The sequence below is a fragment of the Botryllus schlosseri genome, chromosome 2, assembly GCF_051294905.1.
Source record: "Botryllus schlosseri isolate E-star chromosome 2, Bs_hap1, whole genome shotgun sequence".
Taxonomy (NCBI): domain Eukaryota; kingdom Metazoa; phylum Chordata; class Ascidiacea; order Stolidobranchia; family Styelidae; genus Botryllus; species Botryllus schlosseri.
The window spans coordinates 3,949,863-3,976,341 of record NC_137237.1 but is presented as its reverse complement, the minus strand read 5'-3'; the positions used below and the strand labels follow the sequence as shown (position 1 = coordinate 3,976,341).

At 40.8% G+C, this 26,479-nt stretch overlaps 4 protein-coding genes across 5 annotated transcripts; 1 reads left to right on the top strand and 3 right to left on the bottom strand.

The window, feature by feature from the left end:
- Positions 1 to 2,393: 2,393 nt before the first annotated feature.
- Positions 2,394 to 4,077, bottom strand: LOC145433062 (uncharacterized). 2 transcript variants are annotated; one of them, XM_080309968.1, is made up of 5 exons: positions 3,948 to 4,077; positions 3,738 to 3,891; positions 3,400 to 3,485; positions 3,262 to 3,338; positions 2,394 to 3,164 (listed from the first exon to the last, which is right to left on the bottom strand). In XM_080309968.1, exons 1-5 carry the CDS (start codon positions 4,018 to 4,020, stop codon positions 3,129 to 3,131), a joined length of 426 nt encoding a protein of 141 aa, XP_080166094.1. In that variant the 5' UTR covers positions 4,021 to 4,077; the 3' UTR covers positions 2,394 to 3,128. The 2 variants fall into 2 exon arrangements, with proteins under 2 accessions (XP_080166094.1, XP_080166093.1); XM_080309967.1 differs by having other exon boundaries at positions 3,231 to 3,338; positions 3,948 to 4,061.
- Positions 4,078 to 11,866: 7,789 nt separating this feature from the next.
- Positions 11,867 to 14,872, top strand: LOC145433060 (uncharacterized). Its single transcript, XM_080309965.1, has 2 exons — positions 11,867 to 12,089; positions 12,884 to 14,872. Exon 2 carries the CDS (start codon positions 12,901 to 12,903, stop codon positions 14,572 to 14,574), a length of 1,674 nt encoding a protein of 557 aa, XP_080166091.1. The 5' UTR covers positions 11,867 to 12,089; positions 12,884 to 12,900; the 3' UTR covers positions 14,575 to 14,872.
- A 73-nt stretch (positions 14,873 to 14,945) lies between these two features.
- LOC145433061 (COMM domain-containing protein 4-like) lies at positions 14,946 to 20,701 on the bottom strand. Its single transcript, XM_080309966.1, has 8 exons — positions 20,636 to 20,701; positions 19,745 to 19,816; positions 19,621 to 19,686; positions 19,520 to 19,559; positions 18,570 to 18,689; positions 18,334 to 18,497; positions 18,195 to 18,270; positions 14,946 to 15,034 (listed from the first exon to the last, which is right to left on the bottom strand). Exons 1-8 carry the CDS (start codon positions 20,636 to 20,638, stop codon positions 14,997 to 14,999), a joined length of 579 nt encoding a protein of 192 aa, XP_080166092.1. The 5' UTR covers positions 20,639 to 20,701; the 3' UTR covers positions 14,946 to 14,996.
- Positions 20,699 to 23,897, bottom strand: LOC145433059 (polyadenylate-binding protein-interacting protein 1-like). Its single transcript, XM_080309964.1, has one exon. It carries the CDS (start codon positions 23,799 to 23,801, stop codon positions 21,861 to 21,863), a length of 1,941 nt encoding a protein of 646 aa, XP_080166090.1. The 5' UTR covers positions 23,802 to 23,897; the 3' UTR covers positions 20,699 to 21,860.
- Positions 23,898 to 26,479: the final 2,582 nt, after the last annotated feature.

Sequence of the window (26,479 nt, the reverse complement as noted above, 5' to 3'; positions counted from 1 at the left end):
TAGCTCATGATATTGGAAATATGATTAGGAATCTTCGTGGCCATTTTGTAGCCGATTGTGCTATGGTTATGCAGTTCTCTAATCTGAAGAGTTTCTAATCATAAGCGGATGAGGTATATGATCAATTGATCATATCCAAGTGCTTTGCCTATGATGATCACATATTGTCGGAAATGCTGAGGCTTTGGACATTGGAATTCTTAGCCAATGATAAGCAATCTGATTTAATGATAAGCAATCTGATTTAATATTCTGAGGCAACATTTCACTGTTACACTTCTTCCTGCAATATATGATGCAATCTGATTTAATATTCTGAGGCAACATTTCACTGTTACACTTCTTCCTGCAATATATGATAAATCAATGATTTTGCTAAAATCTTGTCTCTTGTTGGCGATGATGACTCTAAATACTAGCAGAGGCAGAGAAAGACACAGGACCAGATTTTTGTACAATAGATTTATTACTGCATTTGTCTGAGACCCAAGATGTGCAAGTGCAAACCGGGGCACAACTGGTTGTAGGAGTTGGTGTTTCTCGCCTTGAGAAGACACCGTGGAGACCAAAGTTTGAACCCGGTTAACCCTACTCCCGCGGTCGGCCTCGAGTCCAAATTTTACCGCTCTCACGAAAAAGATCATAAAATCCGAACAGTGGGACTTGAACCAATACCCAAAATATCGTAGTAAGCAGGAAACAGCTGCCTAACCAACTGAGCTACTCGGATTGATCAGCTGGGAGAGCTGAAAGCGCTATGAGAAGAAGTGTTTCAGGTTTTGAAAAATTAGAAGAGAATTTTGTTACTGAATTTGCCACTACGTCATACATAGACGCTCTCGGGGTGAAATCATCGCCTGACTGATTTCACAGCAATATCACCTTTCTAAAATGTCCTGAGTGAGCTTCATACCGTAACACAGTCGAGTGTGAAGGCCGTTTATGTAACACGTGCTCAACGTCGCGCATCTTGCAAACGAGGCTCACACACGCGGCGCGCGTTGTTTTGATAGTCTGGCCGTCACAATATCATTGTATATAATCGGTAATTGACTATCAATCAGTTGTACGATTTATTGCTATGCGTTGAAATAAACCTTGCTCTTTGAACAACAACAGATAAATCCATGGTGGTTGAATTGACAGGTAGTGATAACCTGCAACTCCTCCATGCTTCCTCAGGCACAGCTATGCCGTCAATATGGTTTATTGTGTATCGCATGCGCATCGCGGCATATATATTCAAGTAAAACGATATATTTACGTTTGGCACAATACAATATATTTCAATCATAAGTGGAATACTGACAAACTACACTGCTCAAGGATAACATATATAAAACGGATGATTCAACTGTCTGTATGATGTTGGTATTACAGGCGCGAATACCGTACACTCGCGCCAACTTCCACACCCATGTCTGCAGTGGTTAGCACTGGCTTCGCGTAACTTATATACGATCAACCTTCGTGATACTGATCTTGTTGAAGTGTTATGGACTGCATCTAACTATGTGTGTGACATTCAACTGTGTAAGACAATCGTAAGTGAATGTATATGGCCTTATGTGCCAATGCTCATACGTGCGCGGCATTTTTCACGTAACAGAACATTGCTATATTTCTCACCAATTTGAAGCGTGTTCTATCCAACTAATTGCCGATATTATGGTTGAAATGAACTCTTGCGATCAACAGCTACTCTAAAACGACAACTGTGTCTGCTTACGACGTGTAGAACGGAAGATGTAAGGAATTATAAGATTAGCGTTCATTCAGGCGAACTGAGCTACACATTGTATTTTGCGGGAAACGTTTTTCTGTATTCAATCTGCATTTTGAACAGGTTATGCCATAAGGCAATGGTTTATATATAGCTGGTCGTATGCGTATCGACAATCGCTATTTCTAGACGATCATTGTAACCGTTTACGACCCCTACAACGCCAGATGTCGTTAATTGATTGAAGCGTGTTTGTGAAAAACTGTGCATGGATCCTATAGGATCCACCCGCGGCGAAAGGGTTAAAATGAAAGATCTCCCAGCCATTTATTATGACCATTTCCTGACATTCAGACAAATGCTTCTTGCTGCGTCATCCTGTTCTGTGTACCTAAAAGATAACAAAGAAGTATAACTTGCAATGACAACATGAACATCAACCTATTTCCAATCCGGAAAATGCCAAATTTCCTCAGCTGTTATTGCGGTCTATTCTACCTCTCTAGGTGCTACGTGACGCTTTTGAGTTTTTCTGATTCTCTATAAAAGCCTCATCCTAATCATAATCCAATATCATAGATTCTATAGAATGAATAGCAGCCAATGCTCGACCAGGGTCTGAAACTGACCTCACCTGAAACACACCAGCACATTTTTATAGCTTTAGCTTTTCTTAGTTATTTTCTATAACTTTCAACTCAGTGCACATAATTTCCTATCTTTTCAATGTATCACAATCTTGCAGTATTTTTGGAAAGATAAATTTATTAACATTAAACTGAATTTATTTCCATAATAACTACTTTACTCAATACTTACCGTACCTGCATACTTACCTGTTTTGATCACTATTGCAACATATGACATCTGTATGTTCAGTGGGAGTCATAAATGTTACAAAATACGTAAAATGCCACAAGTACTTCTTTTTTCCAAACAATGTTTTGCCATGCACCGCTGTCACATCCGATTACCTGCGGAAACCATCAACCTATTTAACTTTTTTTGAAGCAGTAGAGTACTTCTCAGATACGGTATTTCTTTTTTACTTGAAGCAGGTTTGACATGCCATCAAAATTGCTATGCTGCTTCTACTTGAATAACGATGCGACTTATACCATCCCCGATACAAGTACAAAACCAGCCCTACTTGTTACGTGATCACAAATATGCGCATACTGCTTGTCGCACATCCTGCTTTGTATCACCAAGGGGAACGACCACCCATGGTAAAGAACCACTGATACAGACACCAATGCTGCAATAGAAAATCATCCGAAAGCGTTTGGGTTGATGGTCGGAAAATTTCTTCTCCTCTGTTGGGCTTCGGAAATATCAGTGAGCACCTTGATCTTGATGTGCATGAGAAATGGGTCGTTGTCATCAAATTTGTCCAACTCTCTCGCTACCATAACCCCAAACGCGTCGTTACCACTTTGCCCTGCAAATATCGACATGTGCCACAATATGAAACCTGGCGGGCCTTAAAGTTCGGTTGGTTACACACGTTTGTGACCCTCCTTAATGACTTTCAGTACCGCCTGAATGTCACTGTCTTGCTCCTCCTCTTCCTCCGCTGCTGCTCTCCTTTTCCTCGGTTTTCGTGCTGGTGTTGCTGCAGAAAAAGAGATAATTGTTTAGCTCAGCAAACTAACGTTACCGTGTATACTACTTACATGTAGTTGGTTCGTCGGGCACTGAGGAAGTCGGTGGATCCTCTACGGACAGTTCCAACGAACAGTCCGCCATGTTGCCGGATGTACTGTAGATTCAGTTTTATATTCAATTAATTTATCATTTGAAAATAACATAATAAATTATATAGCATATTAGAATTCCCATTATAGAAAAAATAAACGCCCTGCTACAAATAAAAATTTAGGAACGGCCACATCTACAAATCTTCCATAAATCTCGACTACAGCAATAACTTTTCTAGACTCATATCATTTTCATTGTATCGCAATTTTTGTGGTGCATTAACTGATAAAATTGCTAATAAACCGAAGCTAACCTGCGAACTTCGATATACGGATCCAAAAAAGTCAAGAGCGAACTTAAGGCCCACTTTCTCGGTAACGCATCCGCTCCTGATCCCGATGGGAGATTTTTCTTTGACCTAACGTACCGATCACGAATCGACTTCCATCTTTTTTTCAACTTATCCTCTGCAATCCAGGCATCCACGTTACAAGCAATGAACTGCACATATCTCATCTCATACCTGATGCCTCCAATGTCAACGCTATCGCCCTCCAGGCTGTAGCCGACTTTGCTTTACTGTGATGATCATTCATCGACGTTGCGTACAAAAATGGTCTGCTCCTCACCTCTTCAATAAGCCTCTCATTAATATCTACATTCTCCATAATATTACTCGTCTGCAATAGCATGATCATTTCACACTTCACAGTATAATAATTAAGTACTTCTCAACTATAAAAAACAGCCGTTCTACGCGCGGTCAACTAGCTGGGAAGAAGTCCTTCTATAACACCTGTAGCAATTGGTAAAACCGTACGGCCAGCCGACAGAAGACCAATTGAATTTCCAAATTATCGCAATTGAGCTCGGCAGGACTTCATAGCTATTTTCCCGCGCAGGATCGATACTCAATATTTTAAAACCTGCGACCCCTTGCGAGTTTAAATTCTCATAAATGAACTCCAAACCATCAATACCTTGCGACCCCTTGCGTGTGTGAATTCTCACAAATGAACTCGGCATGTCAACAATACGCGCGTACGAATCGCTCTCTCCGCGTAAAGGCCGCGTAAGGAAACGAGAGAGAAGAGGCTCTTTACGCGACGAGCAAACGAGAGAACAGAAGAGAAAGGAAAGAAACTAAAGAAATGCTTTATGCGCACTGTACGCGCGTACGATTTACGCAAATGTGCACTACGCTTAGGGTTACTAATGTGATCATGACAAAGGATCAAATGCTCATTGTTGGATCATAGTTAATTCATTGATTATGCCGAGTTCACTGATAACTCGTCAAATTTACAACAATCGACAGTGCGCAGCGCACGCGATCTCCCGCTGAGGTTGTTTACTAATTGGAATGTGAACTAGTGATCTCCTGCTGTGCGCTGGCGAGTATTATCTCGGAACTAAGCTGTCGCGTCTGTTGAACTTACGAGATTTGATTCGTGATGATGATGCCGACCACGCCTGCCCAGGCACAAAGAGAAGACGATCTGGATTCGCCCAAGGTATCTTTACAAAGGAAATTGCAGAAATTGCCTGGGTCGTTTCCTCCTGGCTCTCCAACGCACAAGAAACCGAGACTCTCACTCTTCAACTTTCTACCTCCAAGTCAGTGTCGTCCGCTTGAAGTTAAATCCGGCCCGTCTGAGGTGAAAAAGTATGCCAGGGAACAGCGACTACCCCTGGGTCAGAATGTGCTAAACTGTTGGCGGAATATGACCGACTTGCCAGAATTACGGAACTGGGCGAAAGATTTTCTTGGGATGACTGCAACATCTGCGCCCAGTGAAAGGGCTTTCTCGCATGCTGGGATTTTGTATTCCCCAAAGTGGGCAAAATTCAACGAAAAAAAATTTTCGCGACTCATGTTGATTCGCTGCAATCAGCAACCGCTGCAGAAAATAGTTTAGTTTATCCTGTACTGATTACAGAATAGTTCTGTCTGTCTGATTTTTCAGTAATTTCGTTGTACCGACGTTCATGTGGAAGGCTGAAACGCCGAATTCGAATAAAATAAAAATGAATGAGTTGATTGAGAATTAAATTTAGTTAGTTGTGTTTTAGTTAGTTAGTTACCGATATTTAAATTTCGTTAGTTCTAGTTCTAGTTGCGAGATTTGAAGATTGAGTAGTTCTAGTTCTAGTTCTAGTTGCGGAAATTGAAAATTGGATAGTTATAGTTATAGTTATAGTTGCGAGTCTTAAAAATTGATTAGTTCTAGTTATAGTTCTAGTTGCGCTTTTTGAAAATTCAGTAGTTTGTGCAAGTCTGTTGGGATGACTCGAGTCATCTTTTTCGTATGACTTGTCATAATCGAGTCACTTTGCAAAAATGATTTGACTTGGCTTGACTCGGCGTTTCAAAAATGCAGATTGACTCGTGACTCGGTGCAAAATTTACGAGTCAATTTCAAGTCATCAAGTAATTTGTGTCGATAAAAATCACTGTATCTTTCATGTTCGGATTGTTCTCGATACGCTGGTGTGACGTGTGAGAGCGACCAATTTCATTCAATAAATTATTTCGCGTTTTACTGAACCTTCATTGTTCGATAACAAATATTTGACCGCAAACGAAGTGATTGTAGCTTATAGCCTATAACAATGGCCGGGAGCCTTTTTTTTCTGAAGAGCCATGTTAGACCTATATTTTCCATTTTAAGTCCCAAAGAGCCATACATGTCAATCAATTGTTACGTCACAATTGAAAAATAGTGACGTCATGGTAGTACAAATTCGAACTCACTACATTGGATTAGTAGTGGGCGCCGTATTTTCTCTGTAAAATCTGGTAGGCTATACTAATCATCCTGTGGTAGTGCAATTCATCGTAAATAGCTCAGAATTTATAATAATTAATATTTATCTAATATAACTGTAGCACTGATTCCGAAAATCCAAATATTGATCGACTTCTCGATTCGGCGGTAACATAAACGTTGCACTACACGCCTACATTTTAACGGCAGTACTAGAAAGTATGGTATATGGTATGGTATGGAAGTATGGTATGGTATGGAACGAAATTTCGGTATGGAATATGGCAGAGCGCAAGTATGGTATGGTATTGAGATTTTCCAAGTATGGTATGGAATGTATTTTCCATACTTCCATACTTTTCCCATACTTTGACAGTTTTTCCAGAACCATGACAATAATGAAACTTTCGATTTGTCAAATTGATTGCATACCACATAAATCGCTCACTGTCTATGTTCATATCTCAAATTGTGATTCATGACTCACCCATCCCGGTCGACATCTATTTGAAGACAACAAAGTTTCGCGCCGCGCATATGAATGAAAATGATATTATTGATAATATAATTATTCCGATTTGAATATCATAAAAATGAATGATATTCGACCGCTGTCGCGTTACAATTGCATTTCGCTTATCGGAACCTCCACTGCGTAAATAACCAATGCAGATCTAAAATCGTAGACTCTGAGAATGAAGAAGTTACATCAATATTTTTATCAATTTGATGAACTTGGAAATAATTTTCTGCGCTTTGGGAGGATGATCATCACGCAATATCTATTTGACAGAACCATTGTATTTAAAGAATATGTAACGATGCGTCACCCACAAATTGACGTAGAAAATAGACATTTGATTGGCTGTGGCAAAATGATTGTCGTGATGTAAAATTTAGTCAAAGATATATCCCAATCCAGGTGTTTCCAACCGATGGGGATTACCCCAATTGTGGGGAATTTAGGGGCTTCTGGTTGGGAATAGAGTCACTTGGATAACAAATTCTTTACATTATTAACTTCGTTTATTAAACGTCTGTATGGAATGCCGATCGTAGATATCTCTAATATGTCTTCGCTCATTTGCAATTCAGCAATTCGTATTATCAGTGCCTCCAATTAGCGAGAATCGATTGGACAGCGGCACGCGACCTCCACCATATAGGTTGTTATTCATTCGTATGCAAAATGGTGTGATTGAAATCACCTGATTCGTTAAAATAAAAGTTCATATGTATATGAATGTGTAGACTACTCACGGGAGATCGTGGAATCGCTAATTGATAGTCTAGCCCAGTGGTTCCCAACGTGGGCGATATCGCCACGACAGGGGGCGAAAATAGCGAAGGGGGCGATATGAAGCGTCAAAACGGCTGACCTTTTTTTTAGTCAACCCACGGAAAGTTACTTGCAAAAGTGCCAAATTCGACATCGAGCCGCGAAAAGTTGACCTTTATTTTTTTTTGGTCAACCCGCCGGTGATTGCAGTTTGAATGCCCATTTTCCGGTACACAAAATTTTGGGGGCGATAATCGGTGTTGAGCTTGAAAAGGGGGCGATGGGTCGAAAAAGGTTGGGAACCACTGGTCTAGCCGGACTCGTTACTGATGAAATGACATATATTTTTTGCTACTCGAGTTATTGTAGCGTGCGACAATGTAGGATATGGTGACTTATATCCAGAGGTGGTCAAAGTAGCCAAGAAAGCTACTCAAGTAGAAGTAGAGGTAGTGGCGAAAAAATCTACTCAAGTACGAGTAGAAGTACTTCTTCCGTAAGCCTCTTAAAACTACTTGAAGTAGAAGTAGAATTGACTGATTTTAAATCTACTCAAGTAAATAAGTAGTTTTGAAAACTATCTTAATTCGTTCGCTTGGACTGTCAAAAGCTACAAATTGAGCTGTGCGGAAGGGGAAGGTGCAGAGCGCTTGATTCGTATTGTTGCATCCCAGGAGCAGAGATGAGCATGGATTAGGATTAGGTTTTGAAAAAACAGGATTTGTGAAATTTTGTCGGATTTGGATTGGATTTGGATTAGACATTTTTTTCAGAACGGATTAGGATTTGGATTGGATTTATGTATTTTCTGGGAGATTGAAATGACGTGTCGCGAATGGCGACAAACTTTATTCAGACCAGTTATTAATGTACTTATAGTTACTAGGTTATCTTGAATCAAGTGAATCGTTGGTTGTGAAAGAAAATTTTCGAATCCCTCCATTGCATAAATTAGTTTTTTTCTGAATTTCCAGTTGGAATCGGATTAGGATTGGACATGAACTTGAATAGTTGAAAAGTTGAATAGTTGAAAAGTTATGGATTAGGATTTGGATTTGGATTTGAAGGTTCGGATTTGGATTGGATTAGGACATAGAAATTTCAAATCCGCTCATCTCTGCCCAGGAGGTATCAATTTTCGACAGATTATGCATTCTTTCGCATCATGGGATTCAAATTATAGTATTGATATGAAAATGCTATACTAACCCTTTGTTAACTAGAAGACCCCGTTTTAGAGAATATCATGGCATGGCGCCCTACCACATATGATATGGCCCCGAGTTTAGGCGAAGAGCAATACGTAGAAGTTGTATCGGATACGGTTTCATCACTTTGCGCGATTAGTATACGTTAATAACAAATATTGTGGATCGTAAAAGTTATATTCAGTGTAGCATTATTTTCGGAAACTTGAGGCACTGCTATACTTGCTTTGCTTCAACATATATGTTCTGCAGACTAAAGAACTGGAAGTAATTAGAACTCAAAGTATGATACTCGCAATTGAAACAGAAATACAAAGCGGAAAATATATTTCATGTCTTTTGCCCATAAAGCTTCAAAGGTGATCTGCTAAAACAGGTTTAACGTACAAAAAATCTGGATTTTCCAGATTAGCAAGAGACGTAATGGGATGCTAGATTACGATATGACAGGTAATTGCTAGATTGCGAAACGGTAGTTTCAAACGTTATGGTGAGTCATATTTACTGTGATGAAATATTTGATATGGGCAACAATGCGGTGTGAGCTAACCAAGCAATCCGGTACCTAAATTACATTCAGTGATACTTTCGTGAAAACATATTTGTCACTCCATAATTACTGTGCGCGAAGCGCAAAAAAATTTCTTGGCTATATGCTTGACTTTTATGAATATTAAATGTTGGTACTCCGCGAAAACAGCCCCGAAGTTCCTCAGGCTATCTTTCGTATTGGGGGATGGAACTACTTCTACTTGACAAACTGAAAATAGCGAAAAGTAAGTAAGTAGATCACAAATATTACGAAGTAGAAGTAGAGAAAATCAGATCTACTTCAGTAAGTACCAAAAGTAGATGAAAACTACTTGATTACTTCCAAAAAGTAGAAGTACTTCGTTACTGACCACCTCTGGATATATGTAGCAACTGTCGATCATACTTGACAGCGGTGGCGTCCACAACGTTTCTGCTGTATAAATGCTTACCAGAACTATACAGTATTTATAAAGCATCTACTTACTTCATTCAATTTAAATACCCGATTACTATACATACTAGGTGTAAAAGACCTCCGTCTGTAGTTGATCACCCGATTCAACAACTGCTGCAGAGACTTTATCATACGTTCGTCGTCCGTGTCCGTCCGCCAAAGCGTCCAGAAGCAAAAGAGGCAGCCAGATACACGAAGGCTGCCGCACTATTTGATCGGTGGATAATCCGAGATTTATCAATGAAAAACTCACATAACTTCGCTTCTACTGGTCGGAATTGACTGAAATTTGTTTTGCATCGTCTCTGAAGACAGCTCAACAATTTCATGGCGTTGACAGAATTTTTTTTTTAATTCTCCTATTTAAATTAAAAATTTTAATTGGATCTGCGGAGCCCTATACTTGTTAGAATTGAACCAAATTTGGTGTGCAGCTTTTTTTAGGGTAACCCGACAATTTAATGACTGAATGGCTGGAATCCCGAACAAAAAGTTATTTTTGAACAGCCCTAATTTGCAGGTGTGCACGATAGAGACTGCTTGAAATTGACGAAGAAATGCAGGGATGTTTGTCAACAATACAGCCTCGTTTCAATTGCATGTTCAAAAAAATAAGGATATAGCCATAAGCCATCACATCACTATAGTCAGTCAATCAGTTTCATTAATATTTTCGTCGTTTCAAAACACCACAAAACTGCGATATAATGAAAAGATAGGAAGGTGTCGAAACAACTTGGAGTAGTCTTTAAGATCAGACACCCACATTGGCCTAGGCGAAGTAAAGAAGAGGCATGTACAATGCACATTGCACACTGAATGAAAAGTAATGCAGATAATATAAGACGCAAGCGACAAAATGAAGTAGCATGTCGCGGAGGCGAGGTCGATGTTAGGTTGTTGTCCGGTAATCCTGATGGCAGGCTAGTATTCATTTAGAAGAAATTGCATGTATTTCGACTTGAATGCGGACATATGATCGACGACTGTCGGATAGCCGGCGAGATGCTGTTCCACAATCGGGGTCCGGCATAACTTGATAGAGCAATGCGTTTTCTTGTATTCCGTCCTGATCATATGGTAGTTGTTCTTCGTTGACGCGCGTGTGCTGTACTTGCTGTACGCTTTTGAGTCCGAGGTGAAGTAGTCGTTGAAATTTGAGGGACATTGACCGCAATGGAACCGATACATAATAAACTTGTCAATTCCTAGCTTGCTCATATCTTCTATGTTTAAAACACCAAATATTTTGAGTAGTGATTTATCAGTTGCACCTCCAGGCCCCGTGAGGCTTGGGCAATGATACGGATGATCCGATTTTGAAGTTTTTGCAGTGGGTCAATCGTATTCTTGAAGGCAGCACCCCAACAAGAAATTCCGTGTTGAAACTTTGATAGGAATAGAGTGTTGAAGAGTATCAACAGAACCCTAACTGGCAGAGTGTAGCTTAGGCGGCGAAACAGACCACATAGCCTACCTTCGATAGTTTGAGTGATTGTATGTGACTCTTCCAAGACATGTCCGAATCCAGTTAAACACCAAGGTATTTGGAATTTTTTGCGTTGGAAATCGGTTGGCCAGCGATGTCAACGGTTAGGTTATCGCAGGATTTCACGACCAATAATTAGGATTTCGCAGCTTTAACCCGAAGCTATTATGGGACGTCCAATCATGCAATTTGGGCATTGATCACGGGTGATGGCATTCAAGCTTGCGGTAGTAGGTGCGTGAGATAGGAGGTGAGTACCGTCAGCGAACAGTGTTGCATTCAATGATGAGGTTTCAAAGATATCATTGACATATAAAGTAAAAAGGACCGGTCCAAGAACTGAGCCGTACGGAACACCAAGGTAACAAGGTGGGGGGAGGACAAGGTGTTGGGTATCGAAACCATTTGATATCTCCCAGTCAGGTAGCTTTTCATGAGCTTATAGTTGTGGAGGTGGACCCCGGAACTCGTAGCGCGAGAGAAGAATACTGTGATCGACGCAGTCAAACGCTTTTTTAGATCAAGAAAAATGCTACACCCCACACTTCGTTTCTCCAAGATATCATAGTACTGTTCAGAGTGTTCTATAATTTTTGTAGTGTGCCGCAAGCCAAAAAAGTTTTGGAACCACTGTTCTAGAATTTATATGTCGAAAAATATGACGCACTTGGCTCACTTACGCGAACAAGCACTCGCCCTTGACGACCACAGGCAACACGGTCTGCTGCCCGTGAAGAGTAAAGTGCGATGGTGACGTCAGCAACGTTTTTTCACTCGGAGAGAGCAATCATCCTGTTTGTTCTTCTCGGTATTCGAAGGGACGTCACGCCATTTTATGATACAGGCGACAGCCCTGTATTATAACCAGTTTCGCGTCAGAGCAAAGGTGTAGAGGTAGCAGTGGCCGAACGCTGTTACCAGCAGCACTGATAGGTATGTTATTACCGTCGTTGTAGTCATTTTTTATCACCGACGAGATATCTAGCGTTTTCGTATTGCCGCTACGGTATGCCCAGACTTTACAAACTACGCGATTTTCAAAATGCCCAAATAGAAGCAAAACTATAGCTACTTACTTTTCAAAATTAGCTGCTGCAACAAACGACCTTTGACTACCTACCAGTGGCCCTAACTATATAACCAGTAACAGATAATTATACTGAAATATAAATGAGCTAAGAAATATTGGAGATAACATGGATAGAATCGACATTTCAAAAAGACGGGTGTTAAGTTTGAAATGGAAGGGGTTCAGGGTTCAGTTCATTTTATTGTAAAAAGTTCTCCTTTCAATGCATCACAAGCTTGCGATACAGTAAAAAGAGGAAGGTGTCGAAACGTCGTGGAAATCACTCAAATCAGACACCCACCTTGGCCTAGCCGATGTAGAGATGAGGCATTCACAGTTGCACACTGTATGAATAGTTATATGGTAGACTAGCAGAATATCACAAAACGGCAAGCGACAAAAATTAGGTGGTTAGATTGTGGTCCAGTAAGACCCTGAGCTAGTAATGCCCCAGGCCCATCAATTCCAGAAAAGCACACATTTGTCACCATTCTACATTATTTTTTTAATGCAGAACATTTTTTTTTTAATGTGTAACTAGAACCATTCACCTTTCACAACCCTCAACTAGAACCGCTAATGAAAACAGTTATTTGTGGCCCTCAACTAACTATAGGTTGGTAGTCTAGTTCACTGATAATGCCTCTATTTTATTTAGCTATACACCAATAGCGTATGGAGAGTGGCACATATCGTCGGCGATCGAAGATCTGGCTTGCTTTTCTCCCCGGAGTATCCGGACAAGAAGAGAAGGCGACATGCAGAATTTGTAACAACGTTTTTCCGCCCAACATCAACTACCCGAAAGACAAGTGCACAACCGCCAAACTCTGGAAACACCTCAGTTCTGATCATCCGGAAGTAGCGAAAATGCTAGCCGGAATAAATCAGGACGATATCATGAAGGAGGGGTTAATGGAAAATTGGAATTTATCAATCCTACAGAAACAGTCGACCAAGGGATTTACATCAAAAGTATGGAAGTTCTTTTGGTTAGACGACCACGATAAGAACATCTCGATATGTTGCGAATGCGGAGAACGCGTTTCGAGAGGCTGCGACCGCAACACGACGTCGATGTGGAATCACATCAAGCAGAAGCATCCCATCAAATATGCAACGGCCCAACGGGAGGACCAAGAAGAAGAAGAGGATTCCAGCCCCAACGCCGTCGAAAAGGCAGCCGTCAAAGACCAGTTTCTGCTCCACAGCGCACGGCAAAATTCATATATCTGCAAGACGTGTGGCACTATCATGCGTTTAGAAAGTCCAGACGAGGAAATCAACGCCAGCAGGTTGTCGAAGCACTTGGACAATATATTCCATAAAAGGGTACAGCACGGGCTGGAAGCGCCGAAAAGACCGATATTACCAAAATATTACGCCAACACCCGCAAAGCCGAGAAAAAAACTTCACCCAAGGCGCCGCAGCATACCGCGAAAAAGGCTTTACCGACCCCGGCACTGGTCGCGAAAATAGCCACAGGCCGTGAAGTCGACTTCATGCACTCGGCCATGGTCATGCAGACATTGTACGAACAGCAGAAGAGAGATATGTGTTGTGATTGTACGATAACAATACCGCACAAACAGAAAAGAGTTGATATCGATAAATATCCTATTCCAGGCTCGGAGAACGATACTATTGAATGTTACGAATCCAGTGCGGGCTTCGAATTCAAAGCACACTCGAGTGTTATGGCTGTGGTATCAGACAGGATGCGAGCTTTACTCGACAACACTGGATCGATCTCCATAACTTTACCTGATATCAGTAGGGATTCAATGAAAAGATGGATTGAGATTGCGTATTTAGGGAAGCTGAGTAACATAACGTCACTCACCGACTCGCAGCTGAGCGAATTACATGTAACCGCTCAATCGTTTGGGTCACCATCCATAGTTCAGTACCTCGAAAGATCTTGTCCCACAATCTACGAGAAGATAGTCTCAGAAGCACTTAGCGGTCAGAACAGTCCGCAAAACGAGAAAGCAAGCTTTTTGGAGAAGTACGAACAGAAGTCTCAAATGAGTGATAGTAATGAAATTTCAACAAGCTGCGTCCACTCCGACACCAGGGTTGAAGAGGCGACACCCCCGGTTGCCACGAAAAAATCATCCTCAAGCAGGCGGAAACGTCCGCCGTTATCCACCACGTTCCGATTGAAAGTTCCAAAAACCGAAAAGGTAATCTCCGATAATGACAGCGACCACCAATCCTACAATGGAAACGACGATGGCAGTCCAATGGCGCTTGGGATGAAGTTTGAGATACAAGGAGACACTGCTATATTGAGAGCACCCGCAGATGATAACCACAATGATTTCAACTTCATTCCTACCACTTGAGGACCTCCAGCATCACTTTTACACCGTAGTAGCACTCGAACGCGTACCAGACTTATCTATTACCGTTCCTCTTCAGATTGCTGTTTCTGATTATTAACATTTGCCACTGCGTTTCCATCTCGAAGAAATTGGTGCTTGTTATATTTGTTACATATATTTTACGGTACCCTTCCAATGGAAGGAGGGTATCTATCACTGCTTTCCCGTTCATCGATTCTGTTTTCGTTTCCGATAATTACTCGACATTCCGCTAATGAAATGCAAACATTTGGAATGAAATAATAGTATTTTGATCTGACGCGTATGTGTGTTGTACTGCTGATCTTCATGAGCACAACGCTGAATAGCAGCCAGGCATTGAACAAAATATCTGTTGTTAGATTGCACATTTTTCGATAGAAATATCCAGTAAAAAAAGGACTTCAGTATGAGTTCAACAGGTTTTGCGCGGTTCTCAATTCTGAAAAAAAGAAAAATAATACAGCTTACATTATGAAATATATGCTGGCCGTTGTGCACAAATTGAATCAGGTGGTTACCAAGTGAATTTGGCATCAGAAGTGTAATTTCTAGTATAGTTTCCACAATGATGCATGAAAATCAACGCTCCACTGAGTTTCGAGGTGGAATTGTGATATATGGCACTTTGGGAATTTGCATTCTGGGTTAGGGACAGGGATGGGCCAGTGATTTGGTCAGGGTAAGGGGTAGAGGTGGTCAAAGTAGCCACCATTGTTACTCATTACAAGTACAACTAGCGATTTCCAAGTAAGTAAACGTACCAAGTAGAAGTAAATTAAACTTTCATGCAAGCGGAAGAACTGGCGATTCTAAGTAAGTAAGTAAATAAGTTCGTTTGCTATGCCTAGAAAACAGTCACGTCGAAGTAGTCTGAAACAAACACTTAGTCACGTCGAAGTAGTCTGAAACAAACACTTGATGAAGTAGGCAAAATCTACATGTAGAGAAGTGCCGTTACTGACACCTACGAGTCGAAAAAAGTTGGGAACCACTGTTCTACACCCATTGCGAAAATGTGATTTACTGTCTGCACGCTTGCCACGAAAAAATCACATTTTCATATATTTGAATAATAATGTCTTAACATTCGCTTTTGACGCTGGCCGCGCAAAATTTTCTCGCAGGCCACGTGTTTGAGACCCCTGCCCAAAAGTAACAGTTTATAGCAGTGGTTCCCAACCTTTTTGTCTTGGCGACCCCCTTTAAAAAATTTCTTAGATACCGCGACCCACACTTAAAAAATGTTTTTCTTGCATTTAAAAATGTATAATTGCCTTTAAAAAAAATATTTTTCTTGGTGACCCCCTATAAAAAATGCATAATTAGAAAGGCAGCACTAAAAATGTTTTTCTTGCATTTATTGACAAATCAATGCGATGGTTGACCTTGTAGGTCTGCAGCTAACCGTGAAATTCGAGGTTGGGTGCTAGACAGAGCCAGTCTCATGTCGTCTTCTACATTCATTCTATTTCTTTCCTTCGTTTTCAGATGTAGAAGAGCTGAAAACCCACTCTCGCATAGATACGTCGTAGCGAAGGGCAGTAACACTTGAAAAGCCAGCTTAGAAATTTGTGGGTATGAATCATACATTTCACACCAAAATTGAGAGAGTGACTTTTCATAGTAGCGAATTCGAGCAGATGAGTCATTCTTAAGATCAAAATATTGATCTTGGATTTCATCAGGAATGCCACTTGCATCCAAAGAAACGGAAAACGGATTTTGAACAAGTGTAGCTTCTTGCTCTTCGAGTTCTGGAAAGTAACGTTGGAACTCGGACTCCATGGTCTGCAGGTGTGCCACAATCAATTTTTTTAAATCTTCGAACTCTTCACCCGTTTCTTCGATGCAAGAAACACTGGACAATCTGTCAAACATAGCAATGTTCCCAATATGCACTTTTCGCTGCCAGTCTTTCAATTTTGAGACAAATGCCTTGACATTATCATTGAGTTGTATAATATTTGTGTCTTTCCCTTGAAGTTTCAGATTTAGGCAGTTCAATTTTTCAAATATGTCCGCCAAATAAGCCAGGCAGTTCATCCACTTATCATCATTGAAGTATGACAAAAATTCCCTTTTATTTTTAAATTCTAAAAATGCCTGAATCTCAACCTTCATCTCATAAACGCGATTAAGAACGTTCCCTTTGGAGAGCCAACGAACAGCTGTGTGGAAAAGCAACGTTTCGTGTGTTGAGTTCATATCCTTGCAAAGTTCTTTGAACTGACGTGAGCTGAGACCTCCTGCTTTGATAAAATTTACGATTTTCACCACAGAATTCAATACATCTTTTAGTTGAGCTGGTAATGTTTTGCTGGCAAGTGCATATCTATGGATGAAACAGTGCGTTCCCTTTGCTTCAGGTGCAAGCCCCTTAACTTGTGTTTGAAAGCCAGACTGCGATCCCAACATAGAAGGGGCGCCATCTGTACAAACTCCACAAACATTTGTCCAATCAAGTTGGGCAGATTCAAAAAAAGTTGTCATCTTCTTCATAACATCTGCACTTTTTGTAGTAGTTTCCAGCTCACTGCAGAAAAGAAATTCCTCTTTGAAGTCACCGGAATTGATATACTTGACAAAAACGAGAAGCTGAGCACATGAGCTAACATCTGTTGTCTCGTCTACCTGAATTGAAAACATCGGAGAAGCCTTGATCTCCTGTATCACTTGCACTGTTACATCTTTGGACATATCCGATATGCGTCTCTTGATGGTATTGTTAGAAAGAGAGACTTGTTTAACTTTCGCCGCACTTGCATCCCCGAGAACCAGCTTTACTGTTTTTAACAAGCATGGCTTCACAAGTGTTTCCCCAATAGTGTGAGGTTTCTTTCCTTTGGCAATTTCCAGTGCGACTTCATAGGACGCCTGAAGTACAGCCACATTTACCTGATAAAAGTTTCCAGTAGCATCAAGCCGTTGCCGCTTGAGACCAGCTTCATGGCGCTTAAAGAATGCTGCATCCTTTTTAGCATGTTCAGGGTGCTTGGTTTCCAAATGGCGTTTCAATTTTGATGGTTTCAATGATTCTGCGCTAAGAACAACGTTGCATAGAACACACTGTGGCTTCTCAACACCATTGGTCAAAAAAGAAGTAAAGCCGAGGTTAATGTACTCTTCAATGTATTTTCGTTTTTTCTCCATCGAACGATGCTCCCTTTAACTATTTTTTAGCAATCTCGAGTCTTGACTGATCTCTGTTGTCTAATATACAAGGCTATTTTGTTAATAGAGTTTCAATTTACAGTGACTGAACGCTTAGTCCTACACAGTATGCGTTCACTGTGATGTAATAAACGTTACCATAGGACCTACAGTCATATTTATTACATCACAGTGGACGCATACTGGATGAGTGACACACAATAAGGCACCTACTACTAGCAAACCGGTACCTCGCGCTACTTACATTCACTTTTGTTGTTGCATGAGCAATAGCTTCGCGACCCCCTATGAAATGCTCTGCGACCCCCAAGGGGGTCGCGACCCCCAGGTTGGGAACCACTGGTTTATAGGAAAGAATCAAGGATGTCACAATATTACTGGCTGTGGTCAAACCCTAATTACTGAATAACTGTAATGAGTGTACTCACCATGGAGAAGAACTCTCAACTTGTCCGATGGAACTATAAGTGTCTTCTCTTCGGGGATGCCACTGGCTGACAGCATCTAAGTAAGACAAATAGATATGGTTGCTAAACTAGGACTGCGATACAAGCAAGGACGCCCTACGTGTATTGTCAATTTGATTCTTTTAACGCCTGACGGTGACTCTTCATCTATTTTCCAAGTCACTTCCTTCATATTGTTTGATTTCCGGAAACTTTCCTTACGAAATTGCTCCTTCAACGACGACATCTTCCCTCCGTATGCCTTACATAGCGAAACGCTATGTTCTGGAAAATCATTGGCCGAAATAATGTTTCTTCCAGATCATAATGTTGTGCACTAAGATGAGCAAATAGTACCTTTTGGGAGTCCAAGTTGCTGCAACTCACTTGACAAGATTTCTTCGTCAACATTATGCTTGGCGGCACTTGAAATGATATATTTTATGCCGGCTATGCTTGCTTTAACATCACCCGATTCTGAACAAGAGTGTAGGCTACATGTTAGCACTGCAGTAAAGACCGTGTTGGAAAATTCCAAATACCGGTAGGCCTACTTCATGGCATACCAGCAAAGGGATCACAGATTGCAATGTCACAATAGATTACCGGTAGTGTCAATTACATAATTCTTAATTATGGTGACACCCTCGCTGAAAGAAAACCGTTTGATAAAGCCTAATGCAGGGGTTTTCAACCCGTGGGCCACAGGACAGGAGTATTTTGAGGTGTGCTCTGTGGTCCACCTCGAAATGCCACATTTGGCTCATTTTCAAATTGTAGTCTCAGCAATTGCTATTAGAGGAGAAAGTTTTCGATTTATTAACTAATAATTTCTAGTTTCACTGGCTACATCATGGGATTTTTAGGTTGTCTATAGAAAGATGTGGCTCAATTCCAAGAAGTCTAGAAGTGAAGTTATTGTAGTAGAAAATTTCTGATTTACGGTGACTAATTCTGCAACAAATATTGAAAGAATTTCATACCGTATATTTTTTTATATCCAAAATAACTTCACTTTTACTAGTTGGAATTAGTAAAATTTGCTATGTACGGTACCGTTTTTTTAGACAACCCAACAATTTCATGGGGCAGCCAAGAAAATTTCCATTTGTTTCAGTTTTGTCTAAGTAATCCCGAACTTTCTCCCACAAAAGCAATGCTTTCAAACTACAGGCTGTAACTGGAATTGAGCCGAATTTAATGTGCAACATTTTTTTAGGAAATCAAACTTTATCAAACAGACAGTTAAATTTGTAAAAACGTTTTTTGAAAGGCCCTACTATAGATAGGACTATATTTATGCTCACCATATTTTGCGTCCGCCGTTATCTTTTCCACTTTTTTCATCTGCAATGACAAGAAGTTAGGTGCTACCAAGTACCAACCAAAACTCGAACAGAATGCTCACATCAATCTCATCGCCCAAGATTGCCTTGATCACTTGCATCACCAACAGTTTCATTTTGACGGAAGTCTTGTAAAGAAACAGGGCTTAACTAAAAGCTCTTGGATTATTCCAATATCCGACTCACCAATCTTGCAAGAATGTTAATCTCAGCCAAGACCCAATCTGGGCAATCCAGATCTCCACAAAAACGGAATCTCTGCAAAATCGTTGCATCAACATAAGTAGCCGGCCATAGCACCAAGCTGACTGAAGTTTATAGGCTTCAACACTATCATAAAAAACTTGTATGTCATGCTGGATCGTAGATCTGGAACATTATCAGCATGTATGGAAGTCTCCCTTCAATTTGTTAAAATGCACAACTGCGTTCGAGTCGGTTTATTCATAATTTTAAATATCACAAGGTTGCAAAACAATGAAAAGATAGAAAGGGGTCCTGGAATAGTCTAGGCTTTCAATCTAACACCGACCTCATCCTACAGATCATAATAGAAAACCATGTAAATATGTGGCATTCGTGGGTAGGCTCCAAGACAATCAACCTTTTTTGTTGTTTTCAAAAAACTTTCATTTTTAGCAATTCCACTTCTGATAAGCTGTTACACATATACGTATTTACTGCAGAAATCTCAATTGACATATCATATTCGGTTGCTCTCTATGGACTTTTTGAGATGGAAATAGATTTCATTTAGAATTGGGTGGCGCCTACTGACCCTTCCATCCATACCGGAAATTGCTGATTGATTGATCTATGATGGTAGTGATTATATCCATGTAGGCCGGGAAAAATGTGGTCATTAAAAAAATGAATATTATTGTAAATTTTTAAATTTCTTTCGTGACCACATAGTTCTTCAAGTAAAACAAAGTTTACGTGTCACTACACATCAGCATCATACATCTTTTGATTGGCTAAATTTTTAAGGTCATAATATATCTATGTTTGAATTGCTTTGCGGAAAAGAGTTCGAGCTAACATTACGAAACCCTTATTAATGACAAGATATCATACCATTTTGCTTCACTTCAAACGTTCCTTGCGCCAGCTGCCACCAGTATATTAGTACATACTAGATCTGGAAAATAATGAATTGCCGCAATACAAGTTCGTAATCAAAGGCTAATCCAGTATTTCAGACCTTAAAGCCAGTAAAATGAATATAACATTGTTTTGTGCCGAGAACATAGGTCAAACTTCTAAAGATCACATGACAACGGCAACTGAGAGAAATAAACATTTTTATTCATCAATAGGTCATGAAATGCCTGACATCCATCGAGAAACTGTAGTAACACCAGGCATAACATCACTACCACTACAGTCGACATATCGGAAGACATCTTAAAACATGATTTGGAAAATCTTTCAATAAAATAGGCAAACCATGTGGATCTGCCTACCATAAAAATGCAACCGACTTGTCACATAATACTAGCGCAGCACATAGCTTAAAACAAAATTTAAATCCGGCATCACTGTTGTACAATACAGACAACAAGTCAACATTTTAGACAAACTTCAATGAGCTTGCGCATTTGTGGATTCACACATTCATCTGCGGCAGTCGCTATAACCAGCAAGCAATGTAGCATAAAAAATTGACACATCTATACACGGTGACCGTGATTAATACTTTTCAGAAATGGACAGTGTCACAAATTTCGAGATCTGAGCCATTCAGTAATTGTAGTTCGTCACACCTCCATAATCGTAGAAAGCAATAAAGTCAAGTTATTTCGATATGAATTCGCAACCTTGGCGAAACGCATTCTGTCCCATCTTGAAAAGAATGTATCAGTTATCAGACACATAAGCAGTAAGAGGCTTGAAAATGACATAGAAAAACGACAACCTCCACAAAATGAGATTATGACACAATTTTACCAGAATTACATCATAATTATCAAGCTGCCATACCACGAATCGTTCATCGCAAATTCGAGAGTTTTGCCGTAGAAACAAATACACATTGACTGTCCGAAATTGCTCCCTCCCAGTGATATCAAATCTACAAACAATTACACATCAATAAGTGCAACCGAAGTGCTACTGAAATATTGAGAGACTTTACGGTCTATACATATCATTAAAGAATTTTACGCACTGTATTTTGGTGAGTTGAAGTGTTACACTGCGATGGTGAAATATTGTGTCTCAACTGAGTCAAGGTCTTGTTGGAATATGGCACCTCGGGTACTAATTAAAATAATCACGTGACTACTGTTCGCCGCAAACACTAATGCAGTTGTCCAGATTCAGCCAAAAACTTTTCATATTCATCATCATATTCCTCTCCTTGAGGATCCTGGTTGAACAACTCATCCTCGTCTTCAGAAGGCACAAATTGATCGAAATACTGATCTTTCGGATTCCAAGGAAACGTCACTGTTTCTTCGCCGACGGCATCCTGCTTCACGTTATACTTTGCGAGATGCTGGTCGTAAAACTCGGGTATTTGCGCCTCGGCTGCTGTGTATTGAACACCGTCGGGCGTAAAAAACACAGGCTCGTTCATGTAGTAATTTTCATCGACGTCACACAACTTGTCTCCGTACGCTTCAGGGTCAGCGATCGATGATTTTCTTCTGCTGTTAGACTCTGTCCGTCCCCAATTGGAATCTTTCAACCTCAGAACCGACGTGATCAGAAGCAGCATCGTTTTAACGCTTGGATCCTGTTTATCAGTCTGTTTACCCGAATACTCTTTCAATACTCTGAACACGTTTTCGTAAATCTCTGCGTTTTTCCCGCTCAGAGCGTCCCGCAGTTTCGCGCCGGTTAATTTCAACATCTTACAAACAAAATTCACATTGCTCGCCGGCTTAGTGAGCAGTTTTTCAAGAAAACGACCAAACGATTTTCCGAGTGCTATAATGGGATTGCCGTTAATTTTCAAATGGATAAAGATTTCGGCCATAAAAGTAACAAAACCGTGAACCTTTTCTATATTTTCCACCATAGCATTGTCAAAAAGTTGGTCAACTCTTTTAAACTCCGCCTGCATCTGATTAAGGAAGGTGGTTCGGAAACCGTTTAAAACATCAGGTGTAGTTAACACGTCACAAAGTCTTGCTCCTAAGTATTGAAAATTGACTTCGACTACGGCTTTACTGAAAATCATATCCACCATTTCCTTGATAGTCTCTTTCGAATGGGAATGAGATCGGACTTGGTTTACGAATACGGCAGACAAGTTATCGAAATTACCGGGTTTTGATTGGACGTTTTCGACTAATTTTGATAAGCTGTTTAAAATAGCTGACGCGTCCTCTTCGCTTGCTTTGGGTACGACAACAACACGGGACTTTGATCTCGGGGTGAAGCTGGCAGCTTGTGCCGATAACTTGCTGACAACAACCGGAGTACCGATGTCATCGATGCTATGAAATCCGAGCTCTCTCTCGCGGGCCAGTCTTAATGCTTCTGGCGAAGCTAAAGGCTCCGCCGCTTGCAAGAGATGCTTTTTTAACATAATCAAGCTCGATTGTGGAATATGAGAAGGCATTACTGGCCTATTGGCCATGAGTTGCTGGCTTCTTTCTTCCTCGATTTGAAGATTATTAAAAAGTTCTTCTGGACTCGGCTCCGAAGAATCCAGTAATGGATTTCTAAACGATCCGGGACTCGTGAAGGTGACAGTTCGCCCACCCGTGTCTGAATTAGGAAATGTCATTTGTAAAGATTCATCAACCTGTGCTGTATTGCTGGGTTGGATGATACTTCCGTTCACACCGGTATTCACGTATGGAGCTTGTTGCTGGTATGAATTTTGAAGCGGTTGTGTGGGTGTGTTGACACGCTGTTGGTACATGTCTGGGTATGACTGAGACGCACTAGGCTGTGAATGCTGGTAAAACTGTGCAATGTTCTGTGAACGCCAGTCTGAATTTATATCGCCTCCTGTTTGATAAGTGTTTCCGTATGGATTACTTTGTTGTGACCCGAGTTGTGTATTCCAGTCAGTAGAACTGTTGCTGTAAGCTTGCTGATTCGGATAATTTTGCGACGGCATATTCCATCCTGCCGACTGATTGCTCTGCGCCGGTTGTTGGTTGGGAGGTGCCGCGTTATAGTCTGAGCTGCGACTGCCTGTATTTGCTTGAGCCGGATTCCAGACACCTATGTCCGGTCCGTCCCAGCCGGATAGGTCTTGACCTGATCGGTTGTTGCTCGTCATTTGAGAGTTACGATTGTTAGTTACAAATCTGAGAAAAAACAAGTTTCGGAATCAGTTTGGGGCTAAAGCAGGGTTGGGAAACCAGGCTTGGACAATCAAATAATTATAGTTGACTGATCAGACTATAGATCAGGGGTCACCAACTCAAAACGGGTCGCGGGCCACTTTTCAAATTTCGTAGAGGCCGCGGGCCGCATGAATTCGATATCGATGAAAAATAGGCAACAAAGTTCCAAAACTCTACGTCAGTACAACGGTGAGCTACCTAACATAGGCGATGGGCATATTGACTACAAAAGAAATAATATTTTATTAAAGGAATACAAATACAACAAAAAATCATTATCATCAATTCTATTTTATTTTGAACTGTGAGCTGTGAACAATACCTGGAAACGATTTTCAGCGACTAAGGAATCGATATTGGGACTAGCGAGATACTAGCTGAAAGACCATCTTCACATAAGCTTGATCTTGTGGCGAAGCCCTAAGCCAGTGGTTCTCAAACTTTATTAGACACGCCCCCCTTTATGATACTGAAAAATCGTCATATCACAAAATGCAACCAGAATGCTAGCAATCCCAACGGCTAGTTGGATGGCATGGAAGGTTATGACTGCTGATAAGAGAATTCTATAAGACGAATTCCGGACTATACACAGAGCAATAACTAAGAATTACAGGTAAATTGCGCAGAGCGCGAAAAGTTTTTCAGTTGAGCGCATCTCCGCCTGCCCTTCAGATGCTTTCGCGCCCCCCAGTTTGGGAACCACTGCTCTTAGCCGTTTTCTGAGCGTCTCGGTCTTGGCAGTGTTTGGGCCATTGAAAGTCAAGTTCAAGACAGCATGCCCATTGGTATCAGCTGATTCTCCCTCGATGGAATGTTGTTGCCAGCCCCACAGCCGTTTTAGCTAGTGACGAATAGAGATATTGGGCACAAGAGAATTGCTTATTTTGAAAAAACAACATGTTGAAAAAGTAGTCAATTTCAGCATTTCAAATTGATTTTCTTAGCTTTCTTCCGAAATCTCAAATCAGGTCGCGGGCCGCAGAATATGACTTGGCGTGTGTTGGTGACCCCTGCTATAGATAGAAGGAAATGCCGATAATATAATTCTAATCCAATTTGTGAAATGTTTCTATACTTCTTATTCAATTCTTAGGCCTAACTAATGCCTAGTTTTCCTGAAAATGCTGTAGGAGACGTATATAGAGCAGTGGTTCCTTAACCTTTTTTTATACACAGCCCCCTTTATGATAGTGAAAAATTTCGCGCCCCCCTTATCGGCATATCACAAAATCTAACCAGGATGCTAGCAACCCAAACAGATTGTTTGATGGCATGGAAGGTTATGACTGTTGATGAGAGAATTAAAAATATAAAATTCGGTCTATATATATAGAGAGAAACACGCGTGTATTGGAGGTAAATCGCGCAGAGCGAGAAATTTTTTTTCAGTTGACCGCCTCTTCGCGCCCCCCTTCAGATGCTTTCACGCCCCCCAGGTTGGGAACCACTGATATAGAGTGAAACAAGCCATGCTTGTTGTACAAACATTTGCATGATAATGAACGCTGATTTGATATGAACAGATTTGTTTCTAATTTTAAATTTAATTCAATTTCCATATTTTCACGAATTAAGTAATTCTAATCTAATTTGGAAAGACTTGAATCAAGAAAGCGGTTCGTTCAACTTTGTTATTAATTGCATCAATTCAAAGCGCAGCAGGAATTTATTTTCAGGTTCTGTTTCGTTTATAACTAATTTCATCTTTTCAGAATACATGAGAGCGATAAAATGACAAAATATAGGAGTCAAAACAAATTTGGAGGCAAAAGTTACTATACCGCCGTAGGTTGCCGGTGAACTCAGACCTCGGTGAACCCAGCCTTACAAACTCGGCCCTCGGGAAATTTTGTATTCACGGATTGAGTAAGCGGGGGAGATAACGCGACGCTCACATACTCTACTTGTTTGTTTTGTTGTATTCATGGTGTTTCTCGAATACTATGGACCTCGGTGAATTCCGCCCCCGAACAATTCAAGTTATCAAGAATTAAAGCTGGGAGCTGGAATATTAGGGTTGGCGGAGGTGGGATATTAGGGTTGGTGGAGGTGGGATATTAGGGTTGCCGGAGGTGGGATATTAGGGTTGGTGGAGGTGGGATATTAGGGTTGCCGGAGGTGGGATATTAGGGTTGCCGGAGGTGGGATATTAGGATCGCCGAAGGTAGGATATTAGGGTTGCCGGTGAATACAAAATTTCCCGAGGGCGGAATTCACCGAGGGCCGGGTTCACCGAGGTCCGAGTTCACCGAGGGCAGAGTTTGTAAGGCTGAGTTCACTGGTAATCCCGCCGTAGCCTACTGTATAACATTATCGATGGTGGCATGGCCACAGCACATGAAAGGACGGTTGCCACTTTGCCAGTGAACCCAGTTATTCACGTACGGCATAAGCAATGAAGATGCAAATGACAATATAATTTTGATTGCTTTTGCACCAATAAAAATAACGAGGTAATTATTCACTGTCTTTGTTTGGGACTTCCGATTAGTAAAAGACCCTTTTCGTTTACCCAGCTTTGCTAAGCTTGGAACAACTGGAACAAGCAACTCGGTCATCACTCATCAGGCTTTACTGAAGTAGCGCAGAAAGGTTGTTCTCTATCTTC

Coding starts and splice junctions, on each gene's coding strand:
- LOC145433061 (XM_080309966.1), bottom strand. Junction 19,560..19,620: donor TCTTGGGCGATGAGATTGAT/GTGAGCATTCTG, acceptor TTGTCATTGCAG/ATGAAAAAAGTGGAAAAGAT. Junction 18,690..19,519: donor AACGGCGGACGCAAAATATG/GTGAGCATAAAT, acceptor ACTCTTGTTCAG/AATCGGGTGATGTTAAAGCA.
- LOC145433060 (XM_080309965.1), top strand. CDS start 12,901: ATGGAGAGTGGCACATATCGTCGGCGATCGAAGATCTGGCTTGCTTTT.
- LOC145433059 (XM_080309964.1), bottom strand. CDS start 23,801: ATGACGAGCAACAACCGATCAGGTCAAGACCTATCCGGCTGGGACGGA.
- LOC145433062 (XM_080309967.1), bottom strand. CDS start 4,020: ATGAATGATCATCACAGTAAAGCAAAGTCGGCTACAGCCTGGAGGGCG. Junction 3,486..3,737: donor CCGTATATCGAAGTTCGCAG/GTTAGCTTCGGT, acceptor CTGAATCTACAG/TACATCCGGCAACATGGCGG. Junction 3,339..3,399: donor GCCCGACGAACCAACTACAT/GTAAGTAGTATA, acceptor CTTTTTCTGCAG/CAACACCAGCACGAAAACCG.